Source organism: Scyliorhinus canicula, chromosome 13, assembly GCF_902713615.1.
Source record: "Scyliorhinus canicula chromosome 13, sScyCan1.1, whole genome shotgun sequence".
Lineage (NCBI taxonomy): Eukaryota > Metazoa > Chordata > Chondrichthyes > Carcharhiniformes > Scyliorhinidae > Scyliorhinus > Scyliorhinus canicula.
Window position 1 is genome coordinate 9773375 of NC_052158.1, and position 18168 is coordinate 9791542.

Consider the following 18168-nt stretch of genomic DNA (forward strand, 5'->3'; position numbering starts at 1 on the left):
TCTGGCCTCCAGCACCCCCTAGCCTCCAGCACCCTCTGGCCGCCAGCACCCCCTGGCCCCCAGCACCCTCTGGCCTCCAGCACCCTCTGGCCTCCAGCACCCCCTAGCCCCCAGCACCCTCTGGCCTCCAGCACCCTCTGGCCTCCAGCACCCCCTAGCCTCAAGCACCCTCTGGCCTCCAGCACCCCCTAGCCCCCAGCACCCTCTGGCCTCCAGCACCCCCTAGCCTCCAGCACCCTCTGGCCTCCAGCACCCCCTAGCCTCCAGCACCCTCTGGCCTCCAGCACCCCCTAGCCTCCAGCACCCCCTAGCCTCCAGCACCCTCTGGCCTCCAGCACCCCCTCGCCCCCAGCACCCCCTCGCCCCCAGCACCCCTAGCCTCCAGCACCCCTTCGCCTCCAGCACCCCCGAGCCTCCAGCACCCCATAGCCTCCAGCACCCCATAGCCTCCAGCACCCTCTGGCCTCCAGCACCCCCTAGCCTCCAGCACCCCCTCGCCTCCAGCACCCCCTCGCCTCCAGCACCCCATAGCCTCCAGCACCCCATAGCCTCCAGCACCCTCTGGCCTCCAGCACCCCCTAGCCTCCAGCACCCCATAGCCTCCAGCACCCCCTAGCCTCCAGCACCCCATAGCCTCCAGCACCCCCTCGCCTCCAGCACCCCATAGCCTCCAGCACCCCATAGCCTCCAGCACCCCTAGCCTCCAGCACCCCCTAGCCTCCAGCACCCCCTCGCCCCCAGCACCCCCTCGCCTCCAGCACCCCATAGCCTCCAGCACCCCCTAGCCTCCAGCACCCCCTCGCCCCCAGCACCCCCTCGCCTCCAGCACCCCATAGCCTCCAGCACCCCCTAGCCTCCACCACCCCCTCGCCCCCAGCACCCCATAGCCTCCAGCACCCCCTCGCCTCCAGCACCCCCTAGCCTCCACCACCCCCTCGCCCCCAGCACCCCCTAGCCTCCAGCACCCTCTGGCCTCCAGCACCCTCTGGCCTCCAGCACCCCATCGCATCCAGCACCCCCTAGCCTCCAGCACCCCCTCGCCTCCAGCACCCCATAGCCTCCAGCACCCCATAGCCTCCAGCCCCCCCTGGCCTCCAGCACCCCATAGCCTCCAGCACCCCATAGCCTCCAGCACCCCCTAGCCCCCAGCACCCCCTAGCCTCCAGCACCCCCTAGCCTCCAGCACCCTCTGGCCTCCAGCACCCTCTGGCCTCCAGCACCCTCTGGCCTCCAGCACCCTCTGGCCTCCAGCACCCTCTGGCCCCCAGCACCCCCTGGCCTCCAGCACCCCCTGGCCCCCAGCACCCCCTGGCCTCCAGCACCCCCTGGCCTCCAGCACCCTCTGGCCTCCAGCACCCTCTGGCCTCCAGCACCCTCTGGCCCCCAGCACCCCCTCGCCTCCAGCACCCTCTGGCCTCCAGCACCCCCTAGCCTCCAGCACCCCCTCGCCCCCAGCACCCCCTCGCCTCCAGCACCCCCTCGCCTCCAGCACCCTCTGGCCTCCAGCACCCTCTGGCCCCCAGCACCCCCTCGCCTCCAGCACCCCCTCGCCTCCAGCACCCTCTGGCCCCCAGCACCCCCTCGCCTCCAGAACCCTCTCGCCTCCAGCACCCTCTGGCCCCCAGCACCCCCTCGCCTCCAGCACCCTCTCGCCTCCAGCACCCTCTCGCCTCCAGCACCCTCTGGCCTCCAGCACCCTCTCGCCTCCAGCTCCCTCTCGCCTCCAGCACCCTCTGGCCCCCAGCACCCCCTCGCCTCCAGCACCCTCTCGCCTCCAGCACCCTCTGGCCCCCAGCACCCCCTCGCCTCCAGCACCCTCTCGCCTCCAGCACCCTCTGGCCTCCAGCACCCTATGGTCCCCAGCCCCCCCGTCGCCTCCAGCACCCCCTCGCCTCCAGCACCCCCGGGCCTCCAGCACCCCCTAGCCTCCAGCACCCTTTGGCCTCCAGAACCCTCTGGCCTCCAGCACCCCCTGGCCTCCAGCACCCTCTCGCCTCCAGCACCCCCTGGCCTCCAGCACCCCCTAGCCTCCAGCACCCCCTGGCCTCCAGCACCCCCTGGCCTCCAGCACCCTCTGGCCTCCAGCACCCTCTGGCCTCCAGCACCCTCTGGCCTCCAGCACCCCCTGGCCTCCAGCACCCCCTAGCCTCCAGCACCCTTTCGCCTCCAGCACCCTCTGGCCTCCAGCACCCCATAGCCTCCAGCACCCTCTCGCCCCCAGCACCCCATAGCCTCCAGCACCCCCTGGCCTCCAGCACCCCCTAGCCTCCAGCACCGCCTGGCCTCCAGCACCCTCTGGCCTCCAGCACCCTCTGGCCCCCAGCACCCTCTGGCCTCCAGCACCCTCTGGCCTCCAGCACCCTCTGGCCTCCAGCACCCCCTGGCCCCCAACACCCCCTGGCCCCCAGCACCCCCCGGCCTCCAGCACCCTATAGCCTCCAGCACCCTCTGGCCTCCAGCACCCTCTGGCCTCCAGCACCCTCTGGCCTCCAGCACCCTCTGGCCTCCAGCACCCTCTGGCCTCCAGCACCCTCTGGCCTCCAGCACCCTCTGGCCTCCAGCACCCTCTGGCCTCCAGCACCCCCTGGCCTCCAGCACCCCCTGGCCTCCAGCACCCCCTGGCCCCCAACACCCCCTGGCCCCCAGCACCCCCCGGCCTCCAGCACCCTCTGGCCTCCAGCACCCCCTAGCCTCCAGCACCCTCTGGCCCCCAGCACCCCCTCGCCTCCAGCACCCTCTCGCCTCCAGCACCCTCTGGCCTCCAGCACCCTCTGGCCTCCAGCACCCATTCGCCTCCAGCACCCTCTGGCCTCCAGCACCCTCTGGCCTCCAGCACCCTCTGGCCTCCAGCACCCTCTGGCCTCCAGCACCCTCTGGCCTCCAGCACCCCCTGGCCTCCAGCACCCCCTAGCCTCCAGCACCGCCTGGCCTCCAGCACCCTCTGGCCTCCAGCACCCTCTGGCCCCCAGCACCCCCCGGCCTCTAGCACCCTCTGGCCTCCAGCACCCCCTCGCCTCCAGTACCCTCTGGCCTCCAGCACCCTCTGGCTTCCAGCACCCTCTCGCCTCCAGCACCCTCTCGCCTCCAGCACCCTTTCGCCTCCAGCACCCATTCGCCTCCAGCACCCTCTAGCCTCCAGCACCCCCTCGCCCCCAGCACCCCCTAGCCTCCAGCACCCTCTCGCCTCCAGCACCCTTTCGCCTCCAGCACCCTTTCGCCTCCAGCACCCTTTCGCCTCCAGCACCCTTTCGCCTCCAGCACCCCCTAGCCTCCAGCACCCTCTCGCCCCCAGCACCCCCTAGCCTCCAGCACCCTCTCGCCCCCAGCACCCCCTGGCCTCCAGCACCCTCTCGCCTCCAGCACCCTCTCGCCCCCAGCACCCCCTGGCCTCCAGCACCCTCTCGCCCCCAGCACCCCCTAGCCTCCAGCACCCTCTCGCCCCCAGCACCCCCTGGCCTCCAGCACCCTCTCGCCTCCAGCACCCTCTCGCCCCCAGCACCCCCTGGCCTCCAGCACCCTCTCGCCCCCAGCACCCTCAGGCCTCCAGCACCCTCAGGCCTCCAGCACCCTCAGGCCTCCAGCACCCTCAGGCCTCCAGCACCCTCAGGCCTCCAGCACCCTCTCGCCTCCAGCACCCTCTCAGGAAGTTTGTTCCAGACTCCAACCACCCTCTGGGTGAAAATTTATTTCCTCAAATCACCACTCCTTTTGCTCATTATTTTGAAATCCGTGCCCTCTTGTGCTTTTTTTAAAATTTAAAGCACCCAATTATTTTTTTCCAATTAAGGGGCAATTTAGCGTGGCCAATCCACCCATCCTGCACATCTTTGGGTTGTGGGGGTGAAACCCACGGGGAGAATGTGCAAACTCCACACGGACACTGACCCAGAGCCGGGATCGAACCTGGGACCTCGGCGCCGTGAGGCAGCAGTGCTAACCACTAGGCCACCGTGCTGCCCTCGTGCCCTTTAGTTCTTGATGCTCGAATGGGTGACCCTCCCAGTGTCATCTCCTAACCAAAAGGTGAGTTCGAGCCATGTTAAGCCTGAAGGGAGTGGCTGAGGAGAGAATCTGAGGCCTGGGCATCACGGGATAGCGACTGGAAAAGCATCTCTCTCACCTGCAGCACTGATTACTCGCTCGGCAGCTGAAAACACAAAGGGGCAACGGTAAACAATCATGAAACCAGTAAACAGAGATGGACAGTACAGAAAAAGGCCCTTCGGCCCATCATTCCTCAATATACTGCTGCACAGCTCGAGACATATCCTGAGAAGAATTATTTTGATGTGGTCAACCTCAGTATCGCACACCGAAGAATATTCCGGAAACCAGGTGGCTGCCATTTTCCTGCCACTCACGTCGAGGAAGTGTTTTCGATTTCCCTGAGTGGGAATGTCGCGGATGGGAAGAGCTGAACCTTTTGGAGGGATGGACTTGTTGGATCTGCAACTTCTGGCTCTATAAATGGGACAACTGAGGAATCCCTGTCCTGGTACATTCAGGAGGTTGTGTAACACTCCAATGGCCGCTTGTGTGATAACCCAGAGACCAAAGGAATCCCATCAACCCACACAAAACTCAATTATATCCTCACCGAGCGACAGCCAGGATAACCCACTGCCACACTCTACCACAAATATCAACACTAGATTCAGTCATGTCCTCAATGAGTGATAACGTGGTGTGCTGACCCAATGCTCTATCTATCCTCACTCTGACAGGAGAAGGAGCCTAGCTCCAAGGGGCCTCCGCTATCACACACCGGGAGACAAATACAGAGAGGCACTCTCAAACCAGCCCAGTGAGGCCCAGCATCTTACCTGTCATACTCAGATTCTTCTCGAGGCCTGCAATGCAAAAAAAGGGTATCGTTATTAATGAAAGGCCAGCTCGCTGTGACAACCTCAACATTGTATTCGATTAGAACAAGCCTAACATCCTCCATCAAAGGTCACCCAATCAGAAAGACCAAGGTTGCCCTCTTTCAACTTGGCCGAGCACCTCCTGACCTCGTCCTGCCCTCAGCCCAGTTATTACTGAAACCCTGACCCTCATCTTCATTCCTGCCAGACTCCAATACACCAATCTTCTTTCAGCGTAGTCCCCAAGTAAACATGTGAGAGAAGGGGGAGGGTCTGAGAGAGGCAGAGAGCAACATGCACAAGAGTGAGAGAGAGAATAAGACCATTAGACAAAGGAGCAGAATTAGGCCACTCGGCCCATCGAGTCTGCTCTGCTATTCAATCATGGCTGATATGTTTCTCATCCCCATTCTCCGGCCTTCTCCCCATAACCCTTGATCTCCTTATTAATCAAGAATTATGCATTAATGGGCAACACGGTAGCACAAGTGGACAGCACTGTGGCTTCTCAGCGCCAGGGTCCCAGGTTCGAATCTCCGCTGGGTCAATGTCTGTGCGGAGTCTGCACGTTCTCCCAGTGTCTGCGAAGGTTTCCTCCGGGGGCTCCGGTTTCCTCCCACAGTCCAAAGATGTGCAGGTTAGGTGCGTTGGCCATGTTAAAATTGCCCTTAGTGTTCAAAAAGGGTAGGTGGGGTTATTGGTTACAGGGATAGGGTGGAAGTGAGGGTTTAAATGGGTCGGTGCAGACTTGATGGGCTGAATGGCCTCCTTCTGCACTGTATGTTCTAAGTCTAAATCGAGAATTGTGAATTCTGTACTGTGTCTCCCAACTTAGTGTCATCATATAATTTTACACCACAGAAGGAAGGGGGATATTTGGCCCATCGTGTCAGTATTGGCTTTTAGAAAGAGGCTTCATATGCACCAGCTTTTCCCCCAAAACCCAGCAAACACATATCCCCATTGCCTTTAGAATCTGTATCCCACTGACTTTAGGATCTGTATCCCATTGCCTTTAGAATCTGTATCCCATTGCCTTTAGAATCTGTATCTCATTGCCTTTAGAATCTCTATCCCATTGCCTTTAGAATCTGTATCCCATTGCCTTTAGAATCTGTATTCCATTGCCTTTAGAATCTCTATCCCATAGCCTTTAGAATCTCTATCCCATTGCCTTTAGAATCTCTATCCCATTGCCTTTAGAATCTGTATCCCATTGCCTTTAGAATCTGTATCCCATTGCCTTTAGAATCTGTATCCCATTGCCTTTAGAATCTGCATCCCACTGCCTTTAGAATCTCTATCCCATTGCCTTTAGAATCTGTATCCCATTGCCTTTAGAATCTCTATCCCATTGCCTTTAGAATCTCTATCCCATTGCCATTAGAATCTGTATCCCATTGCCTTTAGAATCTGTATCCCATTGCCTTTAGAATCTGTATTCCATTGCCTTTAGAATCTCTATCCCATAGCCTTTAGAATCTCTATCCCATTGCCTTTAGAATCTCTATCCCATTGCCTTTAGAATCTCTATCCCATTGCCTTTAGAATCTGTATCCCATTGCCTTTAGAATCTGTATCCCATTGCCTTTAGAATCTGTATCCCATTGCCTTTAGAATCTGCATCCCACTGCCTTTAGAATCTCTATCCCATTGCCTTTAGAATCTGTATCCCATTGCCTTTAGAATCTCTATCCCATTGCCTTTAGACTCTCTATCCCATTGCCATTAGAATCTGTATCCCATTGCCTTTAGAATCTGTATCCCATTGCCTTTAGAATCTGTATCCCATTGCCTTTAGAATCTGTATCCCATTGCCTTTAGAATCTCTATCCCATTGTCTTTAGAATCTGTATCCCATTGCCTTTAGAATCTGTATCCCATTGCCTTTAGAATCTCTATTCCATTGCCTTTAGAATCTCTATCCCATTGCCTTTAGAATCTGTATCCCATTGCCTTTAGAATCTCTATCCCATTGCCTTTAGAATCTCTATTCCATTGCCTTTAGAATCTCTATCCCATTGCCTTTAGAATCTGTATCCCACTGCCTTTAGAATCTGTATCACATTGCCTTTAGAATCTCTATTCCATTGCCTTTAGAATCTGTATCCCATTGCCCATTGGCTATGACAGGTGAGGACCTTGAGACGATTGTTATCACTAAGGAGGGAGTGATGGGCAAGCTAATGGGGCTAAAGGTAGACAAGTCTCCTGGCCCTGATGGAATGCATCCCAGAGTGCTAAAAGAGATGGCTAGGGAAATTGCAGATGCACTAGTGATAATTTACCGAAATTCACTAGACTCTGGGGTGGTCCCGGTGGATTGGAAATTAGCAAACGTGACGCCACTGTTTAAAAAAGGAGGTAGGCAGAAAGCAGGAAATTATAGGCCAGTGAGTTTAACTTCAGTAATAGGGAAGATGCTGGAATCTATCATCAAGGAAGAAATTGCGAGGCATCTGGATAGAAATTGTCCCATTGGGCAGACGCAGCATGGGTTCGTAAAAGGCAGGTCGTGCCTAACTAATTTAGTGGAATTTTTTGAGGACATTACCAGTGCAGTAGATAACGGGGAGCCGATGGATGTGGTATATCTGGATTTCCAGAAAGCCTTTGACAAGGTGCCACACAAAAGGTTGCTGCATAAGATAAAGATGCATGGCATTAAGGGTAAAGTAGTAGCATGGATAGAGGATTGGTTAATTAATAGAAAGCAAAGAGTTGGGATAAATGGGTGTTTCTCTGGTTGGCAATCAGTAGCTAGTGGTGTCCCTCAGGGATCCGTGTTGGGCCCACAATTGTTCACAATTTACATTGATGATTTGGAGTTGGGGACCAAGGGCAATGTGTCCAAGTTTGCAGATGACACTAAGATGAGTGGTAAAGCGAAAAGTGCAGAGGATACTGGAAGTCTGCAGAGGGATTTGGATAGGTTAAGTGAATGGGCTCGGGTCTGGCAGATGGAATACAATGTTGACAAATGTGAGGTTATCCATTTTGGTAGGAATAACAGCAAACGGGATTATTATTTAAACGATAAAATATTAAAGCATGCCGCTGTTCAGAGAGACTTGGGTGTGCTAGTGCATGAGTCACAGAAGGTTGGTTTACAAGTGCAACAGGTGATTAAGAAGGCAAATGGAATTTTGTCCTTCATTGCTAGAGGGATGGAGTTTAAGACTAGGGAGGTTATGTTGCAATTGAATAAGGTGTTAGTGAGGCCACACCTGGAGTATTGTGTTCAGTTTTGGTCTCCTTACTTGAGAAAGGACGTACTGGCGCTGGAGGGTGTGCAGAGGAGATTCACTAGGTTAATCCCAGAGCTGAAGGGGTTGGATTATGAGGAGAGGTTGAGTAGACTGGGACTGTACTCGTTGGAATTTAGAAGGATGAGGGGGGATCTTATAGAAACATTTAAAATTATGAAGGGAATAGATAGGATAGATGCGGGCAGGTTGTTTCCACTGGCGGGTGACAGCAGAACTAGGGGGCATAGCCTCAAAATAAGGGGAAGTAGATTTAGAACTGAGTTTAGGAGGAACTTCTTCACCCAAAGGGTTGTGAATCTATGGAATTCCTTGCCCAGTGAAGCAGTTGAGGCTCCTTCATTACATGTTTTTAAGGTAAAGATAGATAGTTTTTTGAAGAATAAAGGGATTAAGGGTTATGGTGTTCGGGCCGGAAAGTGGAGCTGAGTCCACAAAAGATCAGCCATGATCTCATTGAATGGCGGAGCAGGCTCGAGGGGCCAGATGGCCTACTCCTGCTCCTAGTTCTTATGTTCTTATGCTCTTATGCCTTTAGAATCTCTATTCCATTGCCTTTAGAATCTGTATCCCATTGCCTTTAGAATCTCTATTCCATTGCCTTTAGAATCTGTATCCCATTGCCTTTAGAATCTCTATCCTACTGCCTTTAGAATCTGTATCCCATTGCCTTTAGAATCTGTATCCTACTGCCTTTAGAATCTGTATCCCATTGCCTTTAGAATCTCTATTCCATTGCCTTTAGAATCTGTATCCCATTGCCTTTAGAATCTCTATCCTACTGCCTTTAGAATCTGTATCCCATTGCCTTTAGAATCTGTATCCCATTGCCTTTAGAATCTGTATCCCATTGCCTTTAGAATCTGTATCCCATTGCCTTTAGAATCTGTATCCCATTGCCTTTAGAATCTCTATCCCATTGCCTTTAGAATCTGTATCCCATTGCCTTTAGAATCTGTATCCTATTGCCTTTAGAATCTGTATCCCACTGCCTTTAGAATCTGTATCCCATTGCCTTTAGAATCTGTATCCCATTGCCTTTAGAATCTGTATCCCATTGCCTTTAGAATCTGTATCCCATTGCCTTTAGGATCTCGATCCCATTGCCTTTAGAATCTCTATCCCATTGCCTTTAGAATCTGTATCCCATTGCCTTTAGAATCTCTATTCCATTGCCTTTAGAATCTGTATCCCATTGCCTTTAGAATCTCTATCCCATTGCCTTTAGAATCTCTATCCCATTGCCTTTAGAATCTCTATCCCATTGCCGTTAGAATCTGTATCCCATTGCCTTTAGAATCTGTATCCCATTGCCTTTAGAATCTGTATCCCATTGCCTTTAGAATCTCTATCCCATTGCCTTTAGAATCTCTATCCCATTGCCTTTAGAATCTGTATCCCATTTCCTTTAGAATCTGTATCCCATTGCCTTTAGAATCTGTATCCTATCGCCTTTAGAATCTGTATCCTACTGCCTTTAGAATCTCTATCCCATTGCCTTTAGAATCTCTATCCCATTGCCTTTAGAATCTGTATCCCATTGCCTTTAGGATCTCTATCCCATTGCCTTTAGAATCTGTATCCCATTGCCTTTAGAATCTGTATCCCATTGCCTTTAGAATCTCTATTCCATTGCCTTTAGAATCTGTATCCCATTGCCTTTAGAATCTCTATCCCATTGCCTTTAGAATCTCTATCCCATTGCCTTTAGAATCTCTATCCCATTGCCTTTAGAATCTGTATCCCATTGCCTTTAGAATCTCTATCCCATTGCCTTTAGAATCTGTATCCCATTGCCTTTAGAATCTGTATCCCATTGCCTTTAGAATCTGTATCCCATTGCCTTTAGAATCTCTATCCCATTGCCTTTAGAATCTCTATCCCATTGCCTTTAGCATCTCTATCCTACTGCCTTTAGAATCTCTATCCCATTGCCTTTAGAATCTGTATCCCATTGCCTTTAGAATCTGTATCCCATTGCCTTTAGAATCTCTATCCCATTGCCTTTAGAATCTCTATCCCATTGCCTTCAGAATCTGTATCCCACTGCCTTTAGAATCTCTATCCTACTGCCTTTAGAATCTCTATCCCATTGCCTTTAGAATCTGTATCCCATTGCCTTTAGCATCTCTATCCCATTGCCTTTAGAATCTCTATCCCATTGCCTTTAGAATCTCTATCCCATTGTCTTTACAATCTCTATCCCATTGCCTTTAGAATCTGTATCCCATTGCCTTTAGAATCTGTATCCCATTGCCTTTAGCATCTCTATCCCATTGCCTTTAGAATCTCTATCCCATTGCCTTTAGAATCTCTATCCCATTGTCTTTACAATCTCTATCCCATTGCCTTTAGAATCTGTATCCCATTGCCTTTAGAATCTCTATCCCATTGCCATTAGAATCTCTATCCCATTGCCTTTAGAATCTCTATCCCATTGTCTTTACAATCTCTATCTTATTGCCTTTAGAATCTGTATCCCATTGCCTTTAGCATCTGTATCCCATTGCCTTTAGAATCTATATCCCATTACCTTTAGAATCTATATCCCATTGCCTTTAGAATCTCTATCCCATTGCCTTTAGAATCTGTATCCCATTGCCTTTAGAATCTCTATCTCATTGCCTTTAAAATCTGTATCCCATTGCCTTTAGAATCTGTATCCCATAGCCTTTAGAATCTGTATCCCATTACCTTTAGAATCTGTATCCCATTACCTTTAGAATCTATATCCCATTACCTTTAGAATCTATATCCCATTGCCTTTAGAATCTCTATCCCATTGCCTTTAGAATCTCTATCCCATTGCCTTTAGAATCTCTATCTCATTGCCTTTAGAATCTCTATCCCATTGCCTTTAGAATCTGTATCCCATTGCCTTTAGAATCTGTATCCCATTGCCTTTAGAATCTGTATCCCATAGCCTTTAGAATCTGTATCCCATTGCCTTTAGAATCTGTATCCCATAGCCTTTAGAATCTGTATCCCATAGCCTTTAGAATCTGTATCCCATAGCCTTTAGAATCTCTATCCCATTGCCTTTAGAATCTCTATCCCATTGCCTTTAGAATCTGTATCCCATTGCCTTTAGAATCTGTATCCCATTGCCTTTAGAATCTGTATCCTATCGCCTTTAGAATCTGTGTCCTACTGCCTTTAGAATCTCTATCCCATTGCCTTTAGAATCTCTATCCCATTGCCTTTAGAATCTGTATCCCATTGCCTTTAGGATCTCTATCCCATTGCCTTTAGAATCTCAATCCCATTGCCTTTAGAATCTCTATCCCATTGCCTTTAGAATCTCTATTCCATTGCCTTTAGAATCTGTATCCCATTGCCTTTAGAATCTCTATCCCATTGCCTTTAGAATCTCTATCCCATTGCCTTTAGAATCTCTATCCCATTGCCGTTAGAATCTGTATCCCATTGCCTTTAGAATCTGTATCCCATTGCCTTTAGAATCTGTATCCCATTGCCTTTAGAATCTCTATCCCATTGCCTTTAGAATCTGTATCCCATTGCCTTTAGAATCTGTATCCCATTGCCTTTAGAATCTCTATCCCATTGCCTTTAGAATCTCTATCCCATTGCCTTTAGAATCTGTATCCCATTGCCTTTAGGATCTGTATCCCCTTGCCTTTAGAATCTGTATCCCATTGCCTTTAGAATCTCTATCCCATTGCCTTTAGAATCTGTATCCCATTGCCTTTAGAATCTCTATCCCATTGCCTTTAGAATCTCTATCCCATTGCCTTTAGCATCTCTATCCTACTGCCTTTAGAATCTCTATCCCATTGCCTTTAGAATCTGTATCCCATTGCCTTTAGAATCTGTATCCCATTGCCTTTAGCATCTCTATCCCATTGCCTTTAGAATCTCTATCCCATTGCCTTTAGAATCTCTATCCCATTGTCTTTACAATCTCTATCCCATTGCCTTTAGAATCTGTATGCCATTGCCTTTAGAATCTGTATCCCATTTCCATTAGAATCTCTATCCCATTGCCTTTAGAATCTCTATCCCATTGTCTTTACAATCTCTATCCCATTGCCTTTAGAATCTGTATCCCATTGCCTTTAGCATCTGTATCCCATTGCCTTTAGAATCTATATCCCATTACCTTTAGAATCTATATCCCATTGCCTTTAGAATCTCTATCCCATTGCCTTTAGAATCTGTATCCCATTGCCTTTAGAATCTCTATCTCATTGCCTTTAGAATCTGTATCCCATTGCCTTTAGAATCTGTATCCCATAGCCTTTAGAATCTGTATCCGATTACCTTTAGAATCTGTATCCCATTACCTTTAGAATCTATATCCCATTACCTTTAGAATCTATATCCCATTGCCTTTAGAATCTCTATCCCATTGCCGTTAGAATCTGTATCCCATTGCCTTTAGAATCTCTATCCCATTGCCTTTAGAATCTCTATCCCATTGTCTTTACAATCTCTATCCCATTGCCTTTAGAATCTGTATCCCATTGCCTTTAGCATCTGTATCCCATTGCCTTTAGAATCTATATCCCATTACCTTTAGAATCTATATCCCATTGCCTTTAGAATCTCTATCCCATTGCCTTTAGAATCTGTATCCCATTGCCTTTAGAATCTCTATCCCATTGCCTTTAGAATCTGTATCCCATTGCCTTTAGAATCTGTATCCCATAGCCTTTAGAATCTGTATCCGATTACCTTTAGAATCTGTATCCCATTACCTTTAGAATCTATATCCCATTACCTTTAGAATCTATATCCCATTGCCTTTAGAATCTCTATCCCATTGCCTTTAGAATCTGTATCCCATTGCCTTTAGAATCTCTATCTCATTGCCTTTAGAATCTGTATCCCATTGCCTTTAGAATCTCTATCCCATTGCCTTTAGCATCACTATCCCATTGCCTTTAGAATCTGTATCCCATTGCCTTTAGAATCTGTATCCCATAGCCTTTAGAATCTCTATCCCATTGCCTTTAGAATCTGTATCCCATTGCCTTTAGAATCTCTATCCCATTGCCTTTAGAATCTCTATCCCATTGCCTTTAGAATCTCTATCCCATTGCCTTTAGAATCTGTATCCCATTGCCTTTAGAATCTGTATCCCATTGCCTTTAGAATCTGTATCCCACTGCCTTTAGAATCTATATCCCACTGCCTTTAGAATCTGTATCCCATTGCCTTTAGAATCTGTATCCCATTGCCTTTAGGATCTGTATCCCCTTGCCTTTAGAATCTGTATCCCATTGCCTTTAGAATCTCTATCCCATTGCCTTTAGAATCTGTATCCCATTGCCTTTAGAATCTCTATCCCATTGCCTTTAGAATCTCTATCCCATTGCCTTTAGCATCTCTATCCTACTGCCTTTAGAATCTCTATCCCATTGCCTTTAGAATCTGTATCCCATTGCCTTTAGAATCTGTATCCCATTGCCTTTAGCATCTCTATCCCATTGCCTTTAGAATCTCTATCCCATTGCCTTTAGAATCTCTATCCCATTGTCTTTACAATCTCTATCCCATTGCCTTTAGAATCTGTATGCCATTGCCTTTAGAATCTGTATCCCATTTCCATTAGAATCTCTATCCCATTGCCTTTAGAATCTCTATCCCATTGTCTTTACAATCTCTATCCCATTGCCTTTAGAATCTGTATCCCATTGCCTTTAGCATCTGTATCCCATTGCCTTTAGAATCTATATCCCATTACCTTTAAAATCTGTATCCCATTGCCTTTAGAATCTGTATCCCATAGCCTTTAGAATCTGTATCCCATTACCTTTAGAATCTGTATCCCATTACCTTTAGAATCTATATCCCATTACCTTTAGAATCTATATCCCATTGCCTTTAGAATCTCTATCCCATTGCCTTTAGAATCTCTATCCCATTGCCTTTAGAATCTCTATCTCATTGCCTTTAGAATCTCTATCCCATTGCCTTTAGAATCTGTATCCCATTGCCTTTAGAATCTGTATCCCATTGCCTTTAGAATCTGTATCCCATAGCCTTTAGAATCTGTATCCCATTGCCTTTAGAATCTGTATCCCATAGCCTTTAGAATCTGTATCCCATAGCCTTTAGAATCTGTATCCCATAGCCTTTAGAATCTCTATCCCATTGCCTTTAGAATCTCTATCCCATTGCCTTTAGAATCTGTATCCCATTGCCTTTAGAATCTGTATCCCATTGCCTTTAGAATCTGTATCCTATCGCCTTTAGAATCTGTGTCCTACTGCCTTTAGAATCTCTATCCCATTGCCTTTAGAATCTCTATCCCATTGCCTTTAGAATCTGTATCCCATTGCCTTTAGGATCTCTATCCCATTGCCTTTAGAATCTCAATCCCATTGCCTTTAGAATCTCTATCCCATTGCCTTTAGAATCTCTATTCCATTGCCTTTAGAATCTGTATCCCATTGCCTTTAGAATCTCTATCCCATTGCCTTTAGAATCTCTATCCCATTGCCTTTAGAATCTCTATCCCATTGCCTTTAGAATCTGTATCCCATTGCCTTTAGAATCTGTATCCCATTGCCTTTAGAATCTGTATCCCATTGCCTTTAGAATCTCTATCCCATTGCCTTTAGAATCTGTATCCCATTGCCTTTAGAATCTGTATCCCATTGCCTTTAGAATCTCTATCCCATTGCCTTTAGAATCTCTATCCCATTGCCTTTAGAATCTGTATCCCATTGCCTTTAGGATCTGTATCCCCTTGCCTTTAGAATCTGTATCCCATTGCCTTTAGAATCTCTATCCCATTGCCTTTAGAATCTGTATCCCATTGCCTTTAGAATCTCTATCCCATTGCCTTTAGAATCTCTATCCCATTGCCTTTAGCATCTCTATCCTACTGCCTTTAGAATCTCTATCCCATTGCCTTTAGAATCTGTATCCCATTGCCTTTAGAATCTGTATCCCATTGCCTTTAGCATCTCTATCCCATTGCCTTTAGAATCTCTATCCCATTGCCTTTAGAATCTCTATCCCATTGTCTTTACAATCTCTATCCCATTGCCTTTAGAATCTGTATGCCATTGCCTTTAGAATCTGTATCCCATTTCCATTAGAATCTCTATCCCATTGCCTTTAGAATCTCTATCCCATTGTCTTTACAATCTCTATCCCATTGCCTTTAGAATCTGTATCCCATTGCCTTTAGCATCTGTATCCCATTGCCTTTAGAATCTATATCCCATTACCTTTAGAATCTATATCCCATTGCCTTTAGAATCTCTATCCCATTGCCTTTAGAATCTGTATCCCATTGCCTTTAGAATCTCTATCCCATTGCCTTTAGAATCTGTATCCCATTGCCTTTAGAATCTGTATCCCATAGCCTTTAGAATCTGTATCCGATTACCTTTAGAATCTGTATCCCATTACCTTTAGAATCTATATCCCATTACCTTTAGAATCTATATCCCATTGCCTTTAGAATCTCTATCCCATTGCCGTTAGAATCTGTATCCCATTGCCTTTAGAATCTCTATCCCATTGCCTTTAGAATCTCTATCCCATTGTCTTTACAATCTCTATCCCATTGCCTTTAGAATCTGTATCCCATTGCCTTTAGCATCTGTATCCCATTGCCTTTAGAATCTATATCCCATTACCTTTAGAATCTATATCCCATTGCCTTTAGAATCTCTATCCCATTGCCTTTAGAATCTGTATCCCATTGCCTTTAGAATCTCTATCTCATTGCCTTTAGAATCTGTATCCCATTGCCTTTAGAATCTGTATCCCATAGCCTTTAGAATCTGTATCCGATTACCTTTAGAATCTGTATCCCATTACCTTTAGAATCTATATCCCATTACCTTTAGAATCTATATCCCATTGCCTTTAGAATCTCTATCCCATTGCCTTTAGAATCTGTATCCCATTGCCTTTAGAATCTCTATCTCATTGCCTTTAGAATCTGTATCCCATTGCCTTTAGAATCTCTATCCCATTGCCTTTAGCATCACTATCCCATTGCCTTTAGAATCTGTATCCCATTGCCTTTAGAATCTGTATCCCATAGCCTTTAGAATCTCTATCCCATTGCCTTTAGAATCTGTATCCCATTGCCTTTAGAATCTCTATCCCATTGCCTTTAGAATCTCTATCCCATTGCCTTTAGAATCTCTATCCCATTGCCTTTAGAATCTGTATCCCATTGCCTTTAGAATCTGTATCCCATTGCCTTTAGAATCTGTATCCCATTGCCTTTAGCATCTCTATCCCACTGCCTTTAGAATCTATATCCCACTGCCTTTAGAATCTGTATCCCATTGCCTTTAGAATCTGTATCCCATTGCCTTTAGCATCTCTATCCCATTGCCTTTAGAATCTCTATCCCATTGCTTTTAGAATCTCTATCCCATTGCCTTTAGGATCACTATCCCATTGCCTTTAGGATCTGTATCCCATTGCCTTTAGAATCTCTATCTCATTGCCTTTAGAATCTGTATCCCATTGCCTTTAGAATCTCTATCCCATTGCCTTTAGAATCTGTATCCCATTGCCTTTAGAATCTCTATCCCATTGCCTTTAGAATCTGTATCCCATTGCCTTTAGGATCTCTATCCCATTGCCTTTAGAATCTCTATCCCATTGCCTTTAGAATCTCTATCCCATTGCCTTTAGAATCTGTATCCCATTGCCTTTAGAATCTCTATCCCAATGCCTTTAGAATCTCTATCCCATTGCCTTTAGGATCACTATCCCATTGCCTTTGGAATCTCTATCCCATTGCCTTTAGAATCTCTATCCCATTGCCTTTAGAATCTCTATACCATTGCCTTTGGAATCTCTATCCCATTGCCTTTAGAATCTCTATCCCATTGCCTTTAGAATCTGTATCCCCTTGCCTTTAGAATCTGTATCCCATTGCCTTTAGAATCTCTATCCCATTGCCTTTAGAATCTCTATCCCATTGCCTTTAGAATCTCTATCCCATTGCCTTTAGAATCTCTATCCCATTGCCTTTAGAATCTGTATCCCATTGCCTTTAGAATCTGTATCCCATTGCCTTTAGAATCTCTATCCCATTGCCTTTAGAATCTCTATCCCATTGCCTTTAGAATCTGTATCCCATTGCCTTTAGAATCTGTATCCCATTGCCTTTAGAATCTGTATCCCATTGCCTTTAGAATCTGTATCCCATTGCCTTTAGAATCTGTATCCCATTGCCTTTAGAATCTCTATCCCATTGCCTTTAGAATCTCTATCCCATTGCCTTTAGAATCTGTATCCCATTGCCTTTAGGATCTGATGCCACAATTGTTTCAAGTAGTATCTTCCAGATGATAACAACACTGAACGAGAGACACACATATCAAACCCACAGGACAGTTACAGGCCATTCAGCCCACCAGGTCTAGCTCAGCATTTTCCTCAAGCAATAAAAACATCTTTACTGCCTCGAGCTGATTAAACCTTTATACAGTTTGAAAATCGCCCATCAGTTTGCTCTGTGGTCTTCCCATTAAGTATTTGCTCAAAAGTACATCCTCTCTGCTCTCATTTTCAATTCATCCAAATCCAGAGAGCGATCATGAGACCGAGAAAGAACAAATACCAACTTGTTCATCGAACCTCTTTCATTTAGTAAAATATCCCTCGGGTAGACACAGAGAGAGTGAGAGAGGGAGAGAGAGAGAGAGAGAGGAAACATCCTTCGCACAGTAGATCGAGAGTAACTTACGTAAATTAGAAGCAGCATTATCTGAGGAAAAACAAAAATTAAAAAGACAAATTACTTTGTGATGGTGGAGAAAAAATGTTCATGTATGTTTCCACAAATGTATAGAAACTGGATCAAGTGAAGTTTTCATTATTCAGGGAGAGATAGAAAGATCTTTCACTACAGCTGGCCTTGTACCTGGAGCTGAGCTCGGTCCTGGACAGGCCTTGTACCTGGAGCTGAGCTCGGTCCTGGACAGGCCTTGTACCTGGAGCTGAGCTCGGTCCTGGACCAGGCCTTGTACCTGGAGCTGAGCTCGGTCCTGGAGCAGGCCTTGAAGCCTGGATCTGAGCTCGGTCCTGGA

The 18168-nt window shown here is 47.5% G+C and overlaps 1 protein-coding gene across 1 annotated transcript in view; it reads right to left on the bottom strand.

Annotated features, from left to right (window-relative positions):
- The window catches only part of LOC119976461 (butyrophilin subfamily 2 member A1-like), a 109910-nt gene that overhangs the window by 52099 nt on the left and 39643 nt on the right, over window positions 1-18168 (bottom strand). The window contains exons 9-11 of the mRNA XM_038816998.1: window positions 17826-17846; window positions 4824-4850; window positions 4121-4147 (exon numbers count right to left, since the gene is read on the bottom strand). Of these exons, the coding sequence (XP_038672926.1) occupies window positions 4121-4147; window positions 4824-4850; window positions 17826-17846 (75 nt within the window). The remainder of the gene's footprint in view (window positions 1-4120; window positions 4148-4823; window positions 4851-17825; window positions 17847-18168) is intronic.